Consider the following 15,150-nt stretch of genomic DNA (forward strand, 5'->3'; position numbering starts at 1 on the left):
AATGTACTATAGTTTTAACTCTCATTGTTCATTCTTAAATGCTGTAAAATAACATCATCGGTCTCTCCCTCCCCACTGAATTGCCTTTCACTTTAAATTTAATTTCATCAACTGCCTCCCTGCGTCCTTAAGTCTTAACTCAGATTCACAAGTCCAGCTCATGTGTATATTGTATGTAATAAAATCTTAGAGACTTATTTAAAATAACTGCGATTCTCCTGTGTTTCCTCTGCTGCTTAAGCACAATCTGCGGAGGGATTTGCAGTTGAAAGGGGACACACGTCAGCGTTTTGGTGACGAAGATGCAGACAAAGATATTACTGGGTGGAAAAGTTGCAACAGAACACACATTACACACGAGGCCACGCTTAGAGAACACGCTGATGAGACAAAGACACACAGATACCAACACACATAATCCTCTCAAAGAAGAGTTAGAGATGGGCGAGGCAGGAGAGAGCGAGGGATGGGAGAGGAATCGGAGGGCGGCAGATGGCCAGAAAGACGTCAATCCTTTTCATTCTTCCCAGACAGCATAAGGGCACTGTGGGTGATTGCAACCGGTGCTGACGTTGGATTTGGATCCCTGCACGTCAGAGAGTCGGGGGGGGGGGGGAGATGCTGCAGGTCAGCACACAAATCTGAAAGAAAAGCTGCTGACGATGTGTCGAGGTTTGTCTGAAAGTGTGTGTAATATGTCTGAAAATTGAAAATCTGCGATGACGATGTTTGTGGGAGCGAAGCACTAATCTGTCCTGTAGCATGAGAGGGAGCTCCAACACATGACACGAGGATATCACACCATCTGATGGGGGGGTCAGCAATTTAATCACTGCAGCCAGCATGGAGAGGACAGTGTGTGTGTGTGTGTGTGTGTGTGGGGGGGGGGGGGGGGTTATGAGGAGCATCATCTGCTCCGAAGCACTTTCCATTCTCTTTACTTTAGCTCGACTCAAACGGTTGTTTATTAATTCAGCTTTTCCTCACTGAGGATTTATTTTTACTGGACCTTAAACTAAATACGTCACGGATAAAGACAAACATTGGTAGCGGGATAAAGAAACTTAATTTACTTTGATTTATAGGTTTCATATCTAATTTAACTGGACATTTGGAAAAATTGCTGTAAAAGAATGTCTATGACGGCTGTAACAACGTCTTTATCAAGTAATCTGACAGTTAATTTTCTCCTTTAATCATTTGGTCGATTTAATATCTGAAAATAGTGAAAAAGATATCGAATTGTGAAGCCAGGGCCAACTTGTTCTCACTTCTAACCCGTCAAATACTGTGTCAGTGCAGCTCTGCAGCTCATACGACACACACAGACACCCTTTAGTGTCTGTATGAGACGCATCAGACTTTCAACTAACTCCAGTGTAAACCCATCCGCGTCATTATTAGACGCTCAGAGCGACTGACGTAGTATAAAGAGAGAGAAAGTCTTTTTAGGCTGTTCGTGTCCCGTTTGAAACCAAAACGTCAACGTTGACTTGTTTTGCCAAGTCGCCTCGTTAGCCATTCGTTTGTCACGTGAGAAACAAACTAAGTGTTTTTTGTTGCCTAAACCTAAACTTCTTGTGAAGCAAATTTTAAAAAAGACACTCTGCATGTAACGAGCGTGTACTGACACTGACACGTAGAGCGCCATGGGTTGACGTTTAGGACCACTACAGCGTCAGTATTTGTCAAGTTGGGAGTGACAACGTGTTGCCATGGCTCTAGATTGAAAACCTGATGTAACAGGATGCTGTAACAGCCGTGGGATCAGATATTGACATTTTTGTCCTCAAGTGTCTGTATTATGGCTACAAAGTTGATTATAGAGTCATAATAGGAGCTGAGTTTGAACTTCCAAAAGTAAAAAAAAAAAACACCAAACACTAAAAAAATATGAAAGAATCCACAAATGTCTGGTGATGCACACTGTAGTGTTGGCCTGAGGTCAGATACACGATGCAATCACATGTTAACTTTCATCTGCTTCCAGTTTGCTACAATAATTCAGTCAAAGTCTTCTTTTTTAATAACATGGAATGAAAACAACATAACGTGAGTCATCTGGATCATACGGCATAAATTGACGTGATCATTTCGTTTGGTTATAGCTCTGAAGTCTCTCATGTCACATTACTGTCGATGACATCCAGTGGCAGCAGGCGTGAGACAGATGTCCCGTTTCTTTAACACAGGCTGACATCTAGAGGCCGGATTACTCATCACATGCAGCACATATGCACACGGCTTACAGCTCGATCCGTGCTACACGATATCTTTTCTTTACTGTTTTAACTGAGAGGAAGCGAGACGTGCGGCCTGCAGGGTGCGACGCCCTCTAACGTCACCGTGTGAATTCCTCGTGATGCTTTTACGACGTTGTTTAGACTCGAGCGCACATCATCACATTCTCCCCGAGTCGCTGCACAGCGAGTCACGTGGAAGGAATTCACAAATCCACGACCCGAGTGATTAACATATGATCTTTATTAAAGAAAGGAAGACATATATGTTTACACATACGCAGCCACATCTGTCTTCAGACTATATGCAGGTCACACTACATCCACACAGTCAAACGTATAAAATTAAGTTTAAAAAGGGTTTATTAAGTCTGCTTTAATTCATATCAGTTACAATGGATTCAAACGGTGACAAGAATTTGTAAAAAAGTATCAAAATCCTGCAAAATAACCAATTTATCTGCTGCATATTTAACTAAATATGGCTAAATACACGTCTTGATGCTACTTCTGCTTGAATTGATTTAGCTGTATCGTAGGAAAAGGGGAACAAGTGGGGTAAATTATGTGGATTAGATATTTTATCACCATATGTACAATTTTGATGACAGTTTCTCTTCCATTGCTTTAGCTGCTTTAAGATACATTTCTCATAGTGAGAATGAAACACCTGTAAATATGCAGATAAAGAAGGATTACTTCACACAGCTGGTCTGAGAAAGTATTCGTGGACAATTCGATGAATTCTGCCGTAGAGTGCTGCAGGGATGATGTATTTTTGTTGGCCAACAAGGAAGTTAATGCCAATGGGATCTCTCTATTGGATTTTGGATTATTAAAGAGAATAAACATTTTGTTCAGCAACATAATCTTCACAGATGAACACCACTTTTAGGATTTTTGAAGCGCGAATGCAATCTGCAGAAGTCAAAACCTAACGTTAGCTTATAAACCAGACCCCGGTCACATGACTTCAGGATGACATGAAGCATGACTGACGTCTCATTTAGACACTTTTTAAGACTCGTAAAAGCTTCAAAAGTCACGAGTTCACGGTTTTTTAACTGACATATTTTATAGTGTAGTATAAAACATTCAAATCTCTTAAGCTTGTGTTAAACACAGACCTCATTTCAGGCATCTAACCAAAAGCTAATCAAAAAAAGACATTGACTTTAAGACAAGGAAACAGGAAGTGCAAAAATACTGACTCATTTGTGGGTTTTAGGACTCATTCCTGCAGCACTCTTTGAACAATTGGAATTCATTATAAGCGACATTTCAGTCAGAGACACGTTAATAAAAGATTAACCGTTTATAGTTAACAGTTACAAAGTTCAACAAAGAAGCTCTCAAAGAGCCTGAGCAACAACAAAATCATCCGCTAATATAAATATACATGAACATTCACTCTTAGCGAAAACAGAAATATAAAAACTAAACAGTGTATTAAAAGTGTTTAAAAGGCCGCGCTGTTCATCCACTTGTATGTGATTTGGTGTCAAAGGTCAGCTGACGGATGAGCCGCTGATTGTGAAACCACAAACTCTTAACAGCCACCTTTCAAGCACACAGATGGCAAATAATCAAAAGACAGATCTACAGATGAAAAACATCTGCTCTTCGTAGTTTAAGACAGAGAGTTAATGAGGGAAAGGTGTTCTCGTTGACGTGACGACAAACATGACCACCAGAGTTCAGCGTTGCTTTCGGTCACCGTTAGTAGAAATGTCAGCCGGCTCGTCGTCTCTCTCCACACGTCTCTCCAGGCTGTATCCGTTTACACTGCTGTATGTAACATACGAACTGGCTTTGGACCAATTACATGAACTCTGTCTGCACCGCCGGCGACCTCTTTGTGGTCAACGTCAGCGCGAGATTACAACTGTGAATTTCTGCCATAACTCCGACAAGTAGAGGGCATCAACACCTGCAACACTGTACATTTAAGCTCCTGTACAATATCGGCAGAGCGGTGGTTTATGGTGCTGCCGTTCACTTAACACCATCACATGTATGAGCAGTGAATGTCCTGCATGCAGCACTTTACACTGTCACATTTCTGCAACAGTGACATCCGTCATTACAGGGAACACACATGATGCCTCTCTTTGTATTTTTTTCCTTTTTATATTTAAGATTTTTGCAGTATTTAACAACACTTTTTCTCTGTTTTAAAGACATTTTCAGATTCCTCAAATATTCCTTCATCCAGCCGGGATGAAGCATTGTCCATCTGCTGCACGGTAAAAAAAGATATTTAACCTACTTTCCAAACAAAGATGGTGGCTGTAACTTGATAACGCTTACATTTTACGGGTTCTTTATGAAGTTTCTTTGAAAAGAACATATAGTTTGGTATTTTTAACATTATTAATTAATAATTGCCAGTGTAACTCAGATAGTGTTTCAGTCCGCACACAACAGGTCAACTGAACATGAAAAACTGTCCACAAGCAAGCATACAAGTTTATATATCGGGATAATACAGCTTCCAATAATAAATGTATACTGACTATATATTAACTTTGGTTTAACTTTAAAGTCAGAACTTAGGAAAGAAGTTAAGATCTACCGTATCGTGCAGCAGGTGGAATATGTTTGTTGTTTGAGCTGGATCGAGGATTCTTTGAGGAGTCTGGACACGTCTTAAGCTCAGCGGTAAGTTTTGTCATACAACCTGCAGGTTTTTTCAAAGATCAGATTCTATTTATTCATTGAGAAAAACAGATGTTTACCAAGCAAAAGCCTCAAATGTAACAAATTAGAGCTTATACCAGTGCCAAGTCTTTGTGTGCATGTTGGAGTTTTCTTCTGCTTCACTCGTCCTGTATCTTTGTACTCTCCTTCTCTTGCTCGGGAGCGTTAAATGTCCGACCTCCTCTCTGTTAAACCTGAGTGACCAGAGTTTCGTTGAGGTAAGAGTTTGTCCCTCTGCGACCGCCAGCTTCCTGTCCGGTACAAAGCCCCGCCAGGAGAGAACCATTGAGCGGCGGGCAGATAGCCCTGCTGTCCTGCCGGTACAGGGGTGCATAATCTCCCATGTGTTCATGCCCCTCGTCCGCTCCTTCCTCATATTCCCCATCTTCGTCGTCCTCTCCGTCCCAGAGCGACGTGGCCACGTGTTTGTACTCGGTCGTTTCCTCGCACTCCATCTCGCGGTGGTAGAAATAGCTGAAGTTGGACACGATGACGGGCACTGGCAGCGAGATGGTGAGCACGCCGGCGATGGCGCACATGGAGCCCACCAGCTTCCCCCCGACCGTCTCCGGGTACATGTCCCCGTAGCCGACCGTGGTCATGGTCACCACAGCCCACCAGAACGCCTCGGGGATGCTGGTGAACGCCGTTTCCTCACTGTCCACCTCGGCAAAGTAGGCAGCGCTAGAAAAGAGTATGACGCCAATGAAGAGGAAGAAGATGAGCAGGGCGAGCTCTCTGAGGCTGGCCTTCAGCGTCTGGCCCAGGATCTGGAGGCCCTTGGAGTGACGAGAGAGCTTGAAGATCCTGAAGACCCTCACCAGCCTGATGACCCTGATAAGTGCCAGGGAAACGGAGGGCCGGGCGTCTTTGTCCTTGGCCAGCTCCGTGCCCAGGGTGACGAAATAGGGAATGATGGCGAAGAAGTCGATGATGTTCATGACGTCTTTGAAGAAGTGCACCTTGTTAGGAGCGCAGATTAGGCGCACGAGGAGTTCAAAGGAGAACCAGATGATGCAGATCGTCTCCACGATGAAGAAGGGGTCCTGGAAGGGGGTGAAGCCCGGTGAGACCGAGATGGTTTCATTTGCGTTGGTGGGGTGAGGCATGGTGATGAATTGCTGTAAAACAAAACAAAAATGAAGTGGTTGCAGTTGCACTCAGAGATTAAACAAATAAAACCACATATATATTCTATCGTGTGTTGTTTACCAAACATGCGTTGAGAAATACAAGAATAAAGGGGAAAGGTAAGGCTATAATGAATATCTCTATGGAGACGATGTTTACAAGAGGAAACAAGGACAGAGACACATTATTCTTAAAGTCTGTCCTCAGCACATTCGCAGTATGCAACCTGTCATCAGGGTCTGACCGAGCCTGTGAGATCTGTGATACGGTGCTAACTTTCCTCTCCTCTCCATTTTCACTCCACCGGCTTTATTTTTCCTCTTATATAAATCAGTTTCTCTATATTTAAACACACACAAAAAACATTAAGTTCATGTGACACTGGGTTGCGTTACACCCCCCCCCCAGACACCGGCACGGCCGCGGTATCTGACACTTCGTTTAACTGGGCTGCTGCTTTTTTTCTGGGAAGTAGGTGCGGCTTTGAAATGGCTGGGCATTAGTGTCTTTTCACAAGTTAGATAGAGTTACTCTGAGCTTCTGGTGGCGTCGTAGCACATATTGTCCCCAACGCTATGTGTATTAATATGTTTTTATATGTTTGTTCCATGTCCTCATGTCTCTCTACACCAACAACACTCATTGAAGGGGGCAGTTCTCACTGCGATCCAGCCGTCAATATTTTAGTTGTGAGCTACCTGGAATTTAATGCTGGGACGCCAGTGTCGGTCTGCCTGTTGGTCCAGACTGGTATATCGCAACAAATATTGGATGAATTGCAATTACATTTTTAACAAACATTTATGGTTCCCAGAGGATGAACCCTAATGATGCTTTTGTGCTCAATGCTAACTAGCAAATGACAGCATGTCAACACACTTAACATACAAACATTCGGCATGTTAGCACGCTGAAGTTAGCATCTAGCTCACAGCCCATAAAAATAGAATAGTAGTCGAACGGAACATTTAAAGAAACATAGCAGGACGGCAGCCATTTTCATGTGTACCGTCGTTTTGCGACAGTTGTAGCGGGCTAACTAAACTAAACCAACTTACGGCAAGTTTCGGACTCACTGAGGGGAGGTTTTTGCAGTGAATGCTAAAATGAGCAGTGGAGTAAAAACGTTACGAAGCGTAGAGAGCCAGAGTAAATTAGTAAAATGTAAAAGTGCAAGATCTGAGATTTTATCCTGTCAACAGCTTGCCGGCAGGCTGGTAGCTAACGGTGCTAACAGCGCTAACAGTGCAAACTGCTGTATACCTGAGGGGGAACCTGGGCCCATTCACATTCACCTAAATTGTAATAGGCTGATGGCAAAATAGTCAACATTTGGGCCCATAGATTTTTGTGATTTACGCCAAGACATATAACTTGTCAAACATCCGAATCTGACAAAACCAATGTGGTTGGTTCGATTTTCACCACCACCTGGCGAGTGAGTGATTGCGTGGGGACGGCTGTGAATGCAGGGTTTTGTTTTGTTTGTGTAGCGTCCAAAAGCTGCTCTGATCACATGACACATATCCTTATATGTATGGGACTAACGCAGCAGCGTTGGTGGTGATGAGGGAAACGTAAATCCAGCGAGCGCGGCAGCGGTGTCACTTCTGCCCGAACCTCCAGAATGTACCTCGTGTCCAGGCTACAGGAGTGTAAGCGAGGCTAATTTCATATCATATTCATGTCATCAGAAAAGTCGATCCGACCGCGAGCATCTTTTCCATGCTGTTTTCAGTTTGCAGCCTATGAGTCACCGTGTTTATTAATACAGACATTCGTTTACGTGTTGATGTGGTCCTAGGGTTGTCCTTCCTCTATATTTAGACCTTTAGCTCTCTAAGGGGTAACGTGAGACAAGGTTATCTCCTTTCCTTCTTTTCACTTCACACGCCTATTTTACCTCTAACTCATTCCTCTCTCTCTCTCTCTCGCTCTCTCTCTCTCTTTCTCAATAAAGTATCCAGTCCAACCTGAATGTGCTTGTTAGTTCTGGCAGTCGTCCCAGAGTGGCCAACAAGATGTATCACAACGGAAACCTCCAATCCGACGTGCTCTGTCTGACCTCGTCTTTCCTCACTCTTGTTTTTCCACCAGTGGTTTAACTGCCACTCTTCATCTCCTCCGACTCAATTTTGAGTGGATCAGATTTAACGACTAGTCCAAAATAATCTCAGGGAAAAAACCGAGCCTCCCCTTCCCGGTCTGCTGCTTTCCCTCACTTAATTCTTAGCTTTGATGTTTCTAATCATCCCTGAGTTTTTTCTCTCCCTTATGCTGCAATAGCTGTTCCCCTCATCGCTCCTTTGCAGTGTCAACCTCTGACCTCTTTGCACCCTGTCAGCTACCTCCATACATGACCTCCATCTTGCAGCTTTAACTCGCTTGTGTCAGCACCATGTAGCCCGTCCTCACCTCCCTCCTTTCCTTCTCATGCCTGAACTCGGGCAGAGTCTCCAGGCAGAAGATGAGAATGGAGAGCACGATGACCATGACGCTGATGATGGCGATGATCCGAGCTCCGCTGGAGGACTCCGGATACTCAAACAGCATCCAGAGGCGACGCTGCAAGTCGCCGGCGGGTAAGGGCCTCTCCTCCTCCTTTGGGAAGCCCTCGTCCGCTTTGTAGCGCTCGATGGTCTCCTCTCCGAGCTCGTAGAAGCGCAGCTCCTCCAGGAACATGTCCAGGGGGACGTTGGCGGGCCGACGCAGCCTCCCGCCGGACTGGTAGAAGTACAGGATGGAGTCGAAGCAGACGCGGCTCCTGTCCAGGAAGAGCTCGTTCCGCACGGGGTCGAAGTAGCGAAGGCGACGACGGGGGTCACCCAGCAGGGTGTCGGGGAACTGGGCGAGGGTGCGGATCTGAGTCTCGTAGCGCATCCCCGACACGTTGATGGCCAGACGTTCAGCCAGGGCCCAGCCGCTCCTCCAGCGACGTTTCTCCTTCTTGGCCTCTCCGCTCGGCTCCTTCCCACTGATCTCCTTCTCCAACTTGTTGTGCTTGTCTTTGGTCCGCTTTTCTTCATCGCCGACCTCCTCGGCCTTCTGGTTTTCATTTGACTGCCCTCCTCCTCCTCCTCCTGTTCCTCCTCCTTTGTCTTGATGATCCATCACTTAGTCTTTCTTTCTTGTTCACTCTGTGAACTAAACAACAAAACAGGGAAACAACGGTAGATAAAAGCCAAAAGAAAACACATAAAGGTTATTAATATGAAATAAATTGTCCCTTAGTTGTTAAGTTTTGTCATAAAATCCAACGACCAGTAACACATCCTCACCAATTGTACATTATTTTTCCAGAATATCTTGGAACTAATTAATGAAATATTAAAATCCAAATCTCACCTCAGTTTTCTCTGAATTCAGCTGCACAATTTTCTGGCCAACAAAAAAATAAAACGTATTTAGATCACATTACAATTCTTTGTATTGTGATGGACAGAGTGATTTTAATTAAAACACTGACCAAACTACTGAAAAAAAACCGAATTAGTATAAAAAATGTCCCCATTTTGTACATTAATTAGAAGATTTATGTACTTCTCCCACTATATTCTGTACTGTAAATAACATCATGCAGACGCTCCGTGCATAAAAAGCTCCATACATGCGGTCGGCTTCATGCTCATCACCAGTTTATCAGCATGTCCAGTTCTCCCAGTAGAAACCTCCTCTCACCCGTCTGCCTGCCAGAGCCGCTGATTCAAACTAATCACCCCTCCAGAGATTGACCATCGCTCTCTCCTGCTTGCGCCTCCACCTCAGGGTGCCTTTTGGACTGACCTTTCCCCTCTTCTGTGTGTCAATTCTCTCATCGTGATGTCCAGACAGGAGGAAGGGAGGTGGCAGAGGGAGCAGCGTGGCTCCCTTAGGGGCTGCTGCGGCGTTAATCTGCCGCGCGGGTGAAGTTCAGATAGTTACGCTTGTTTGTAGGTCACTGTAGGTCTTCACTTGTGCTCTCTCTCACGCTCAGTGCGCCCCCGGGGAATGCTGTCGGGCCGAAATTCAATCTTCGACCCACTCCTCCTCCAAAAGCACCGCCGCCACCTCTCCCCCCACTTTTACTCTGCCCCCAACAACTCTTACTGTCCAAAAATGTCAACCTCTTAACCTCTCACTCTCTCTTAAACATACTGTACATATTTGCACGCATGTGTGCACATGAACCTGCTCACTCACATAGCAGAGGCTAAAACTATTATGTTCAAAAAAGGAACAATTTTAAGATTTACTTTGTAAATTGAGGCTAAATGTGGATTTTCTTCTCTAAATGCTTTCATAGCTTTGCTTTCATCATTTATCTTTAATTGGCTGCTTGGCTTGTGCAGAATTCTCCACACATTTAAAACATGGCAAATGAAACTTGACCTGCCAGTCCAGCCGTCATTTTGAATTAAATATAAATCTGGATGTCTGTGGTTATTTTAGACACATCATGAAGTGGACTCTCAAGTATCTCTGTGTGGCACAGGCCCAGGGGCCCAAAGTGTCAGGGGCCTCCCTGGCCTTAAACTACAAAACTGTACTCAAAGAGACACGTACCAACAAGGAAGAGACTCAAAATGGCCTTAAAGAAACAAAAACAACAACAAAAATACACTAAAAGACTACAAAGAGATACATAACAGCTACATAAAGATACAAAACAACTACAAAGACATGCAAAACAACTACAAATAGTGGCAAAACAATTACAAAACGATACAAAACAACCTCAAAAAGAAACAAAATGACACAAAAAGACACAAAACCACAGACAGAAGTGTAAACAACCACAAAGAGACACAAAACAACCACAAAGAGACACAAAACGTGTTGCTTGTAAGAAAGGTTTTGGGGCCTTTTGCGTGTCTGTGTTCAGGGTCCCATTGTCTGGCAATCCTTCCACACTGTGACTTTATACAGTAAAACTACAAATCCCATAACAGGAAGCACTTTGGAAATGTTGCGTTCAAATACCATGAGTAAATTCCAGTGTCATAAATCCAGCTGTTAACTTGTACAAAGAAGAATCACTATCAGGTTGTTGGATCTTTGGCTGGCCTAAGCATTGATGTGTTGATGTTTTATGCTGGAGAATTATTATTTCTTTAGCCATGTAAGAAAAATGACTCTAGTTCAGTTGTTTGAGGGGTTGTTAGATTCACCTCTTTGGTCTGGACAGAAATATCTCAACAACTGTAAAATGGATTGCCATTAAAATTTGAACGGATATTTGTGGTCCCAAGAGGATGAATCCTACTGACTTTGGTAATCACCTGATGTTTCCTTCAGCAACACCTGCAGGTCAGTGTGTTCACGTAGCCTGACTTTTCATCTACAGCCATCATCTGGTGAAAATAAAAAAAGTTCCTGTACTTTTATTTCAAAACATGAAAGATTATCCCATCCGCCTCAGCTGTACTTTGTGTTATGTGCTAATCAGCAAACTAAGATGGTGATCATTTTCCCACTTTATTGACAGTTTTTTTAGGGAACATTGTGATTTCCAATACTACCAACACTACCTGAAGGCAGCAGAGCAGATCCCATGATTTGATGGACTGGAGAGTAATAGAAACGTACTGCTGTGAAGCCCAAACATGAAATACATAGGGTAGGAAGTACTTCCTGGTCTTGGTCGCGTGCTGTGTCAACAGGCAGCGGAGCTTTGAGGCGTTCAACGACCGACATTTATTATCAGAAGCAGCCGAGATGTCGCTCAGATACCACAACAAAGTTGTCATTGTGACCGGAGGATCCAAAGGGATTGGAAGAGGGATTGTCAAAGTGTTTGGTAATTCTTGTTTTTTATAGTGTGGATTCGTGTGGGATCGGCGCAACAAGTGGCAACCTGAACATTTTTATTTTTATTTTTTCTTTTAGTGGAGAATGGAGCCAAAGTGGTGTTTTGTGCAATAGGTCAGTAAACTGAACATTTAGGTTTTTCCCGATCAAATGCTAAGTCAATATCGAGTGCAACTATTATAATAAGTCCAAGTGGAGGAAGAAGAAGATCTTTATATAAAAGAGGAAATACCAATGTCTGAAAATACTGCATTAGGTTTCCTAAAAGTCCTGCATTCAAAATAGTACAAAAGTGAAAGTATTCATTATGCAGAAGCACTGTTTCATTCCAGAGTGTTATTATGAATAATGCATTCATAATACATTGTATTATTGGATATTACTGCTTAATGTTATAATTTGTCAATGTAGCAAATGTTATAACAACTGTTTGTACTAATTCATTTAATTAATTCAATGTTCATTTAATAGTAAAGCACTGTCTGCATCTTGTTTTTTTTACTTTAATTAGTAATTGTAGGTGTATAGAAGTTGAAGTATATAGTAAATTCAAAATTGTACTTAAGTACAGGACTGACAGACATTTAAAGCTGAAACATAATATCAATATGACAATAATCACACATGTGTCACAGGTGCAGGAGGTGAGGCTCTGGAGGCGGAGTTAAACAAAGCAGGGCCAGGCTCATGCAAATTTGTCACATGTGACGTCTCCAAAGAGGACGACATCAAGGTAATGTGCAACTTTATTATTATTGTCCACAGTTATGAACACGATCACATGACCCGTTGCTGACAGTGTGTCCTGTTGGTCAGCTGACTTCACCTCAAGGCCCAAAAACAACCAGATGTCCATTTAAAAATGTTACGTTTTGAGATTTATTCACACCAAAGTGTCAACGTTTGTTTTGTTTTCGTCCTCATCTGTCACCAGGAACAGCTTGTAAAACTTCCCATTTGTCTCAACCAGTTGTGTGTTTGCTTGAGCTCCTGTTTGCTCTGCTGGGTGAAGCTTCTTCTCTGGTTTGTCAGCAACTGGTTTCTTGTTCAAACGCAACTGGTGTGACCGTCTCTCCACAGAGATTGATCGCCGTCACAGTGAAGCATTATGGACACGTCGACTGCCTGGTCAACAACGCCGGGTGGCGTGAGTCTCACTCTTCCTGCTCTCCTCCAGCAGATGTGATGATGACGCTGTGAGGATGCTTTCGTGCTTAATTGATCTCCTTTTGTGTTTGTTTGTCTGCAGACCCACCTCATAAACCCACTGATGACACCACAGCAGAGGAGTTCAGGGATCTGCTGAATCTGAACCTCATCAACTACTTCCTGGCTTCTAAAGTAACGTCTCCAACTCGTGCAAAACTTCTTAAAATGACATATAAATTAAATGAAAGGGATTAAAAAGATAATTTATGCTGACTTCTAGGGAAGCAAAGCAGGGCTGTAAGAATGTAACTCTTGAATGTTTGAAGGATCTTTGAAGTGACATAGGACGTCTCACTCTCTCTTCAGTATGCTTTGCCGTACCTACGACTGCGCCATGGAAACATCATCAATGTGTCCAGTCTGGTGGCGACCATCGGTCAAAGAAATGCTGCACCATATGTCGCCACCAAGGTGAGATCATGCTCCAGCAAACAGCCTCAATGTTCCTTAAATCTCAGTTAGAGATCATTTGTCATGTGCTCTTTTTCTCCACAAGGGGGCGATCACCTCCATGACAAAGGCGATGGCCGTGGACGAGAGCGTCTACAATGTGAGAGTGAACTGGTGAGACAAACTGCAGAGTGTCTCAGATGAACTATGATCTGCTGTAACAAGCGTACACATGGTATGAATGTTTAAAGAGAAATGACGCTACAATGGATGGGTAGGCTACTGCATTTACAAACAGGAAATGCAACGTTGGATGCTATAAGGTATCTGACAATATTTAACTGACTACAAATCTGACAGCAGCCACTCTCACCTAATGCTCCTGTCTGCCGTGTGTGGCAGCATCTCTCCAGGTAACGTGCTGACGCCTCTGTGGGAGGAACTAGCAGGACAGACACCGGATGCTGCAGCAACCATTAAAATGGTAGAAACCCATCAGGCAAGTTCTCCCAGTGAAACCAAGGGTTCCTACTCTGAGCTAAAGAGGTGTGGAGGGGATCTTTATGAGGTCGTGGGAGGTTTGGGAATAGAACAACAAGACTTCGATCCTGAAAAGTGTAAACAAATATCTGGGAGCTCTTGTTGAACTTAAATCCTGTCTTCAGGTCCATTACGAATTGTTTTTCAGCAGCATTTAACAGCATAATGTGAGTAAAGAAAATGCAGCACAATAACATTAAAGAGAGGTTCCCCTCAGTTCTGTTGAGCTGCAGAGAAACCTTTGGTTGAGTATAAAACACAAACACAAGGAAGTCACATGATGCTGCCACAGGTGGACAGTGAACAGGGAGGAGAATTGACACGTTGTCTTCTCAAACAGCTGCTGGGTCGCTTCGGGACCGCGGCTGAGTGCGGACTGGCTGCCTTGTATCTGGCTGCTGACGCTACTTTCTGCACCGGGATCGACCTGATGGTCAGCGGAGGAGCTGAACTCGACTACGGCGTCAAGAGTCAGATCTCTTCCTGACTGTCCTCACTGAATACACAGTGAGATCAACAAGTCATGGTCTCCTCACTATCTCTACAACACATTCTAAATCAGTGAATGGTGTCTTCAGTCATTATGCTTCAACTCTCTGAGATTCTCCGCCACATGAACTATAGTCTGCTACAACAGCCTCTTCTTAGAAATGTCTATTTTTTGCATGCTTTAAGTTCGGTTTAATGTGTTTGGTTAACGGGTGAAACTTTAATTTCATTATTATTCCACTTTTAATATTGATAATAATACTTTCTTATCTTATTCCCCTTTTTATTGTAAAACCTTCTTATGTTTTGTCACATATGATCTTTGCCTGTTTTTTTATTAGAACTTTTTTGCCTTTTATTTTAAAGCACATTGACACTATAGGCCTATTAATTGTGCAATATATAAATAAACTTGACTTGACTTGTCCTGGTCTCCACAGTCTCCTCGTGGTCGTGAAACAGCTTGTTTAGCAGATTAAATTCAGATTATACATTCACTGATGTTCTAATCTGTTTACACAAAAGCTTGATTCAGGTGTCTGAGAGAACTATATATATCTGAATGGTCTATCATGCTTTTAGCTTGTAGAAAGTGCTCTTTAGAAATAGATATTATTTAGTTTGGTGCATGGAGAACAAAACGCTGAACAATGGCTCAACCAGA

General features: G+C 43.2%; 2 protein-coding genes across 3 annotated transcripts; one reads left to right on the plus strand and one right to left on the minus strand.

Annotated features, from left to right (window-relative positions):
• Positions 1-2,525: 2,525 nt before the first annotated feature.
• Positions 2,526-10,026, minus strand: kcna7 (potassium voltage-gated channel, shaker-related subfamily, member 7). 2 transcript variants are annotated; one of them, XM_079176940.1, is made up of 4 exons: positions 9,704-10,026; positions 9,417-9,449; positions 8,487-9,215; positions 2,526-6,061 (listed from the first exon to the last, which is right to left on the minus strand). In XM_079176940.1, exons 3-4 carry the CDS (start codon positions 9,180-9,182, stop codon positions 5,129-5,131), a joined length of 1,629 nt encoding a protein of 542 aa, XP_079033066.1. In that variant the 5' UTR covers positions 9,183-9,215; positions 9,417-9,449; positions 9,704-10,026; the 3' UTR covers positions 2,526-5,128. The 2 variants fall into 2 exon arrangements, with proteins under 2 accessions (XP_079033066.1, XP_079033067.1); XM_079176941.1 differs by having other exon boundaries at positions 9,679-10,026.
• A 1,654-nt stretch (positions 10,027-11,680) lies between these two features.
• hsd17b14 (hydroxysteroid (17-beta) dehydrogenase 14) lies at positions 11,681-14,887 on the plus strand. The gene is made up of 9 exons (XM_079176951.1): positions 11,681-11,847; positions 11,937-11,972; positions 12,494-12,591; positions 12,939-13,005; positions 13,108-13,199; positions 13,374-13,478; positions 13,564-13,631; positions 13,860-13,956; positions 14,338-14,887. Exons 1-9 carry the CDS (start codon positions 11,766-11,768, stop codon positions 14,482-14,484), a joined length of 792 nt encoding a protein of 263 aa, XP_079033077.1. The 5' UTR covers positions 11,681-11,765; the 3' UTR covers positions 14,485-14,887.
• The last annotated feature ends 263 nt before the right edge of the window (positions 14,888-15,150 follow it).

The sequence above is a fragment of the Pholis gunnellus genome (assembly GCF_910591455.1).
Source record: "Pholis gunnellus genome assembly, chromosome: 17".
In the NCBI taxonomy this organism is placed as follows: domain Eukaryota; kingdom Metazoa; phylum Chordata; class Actinopteri; order Perciformes; family Pholidae; genus Pholis; species Pholis gunnellus.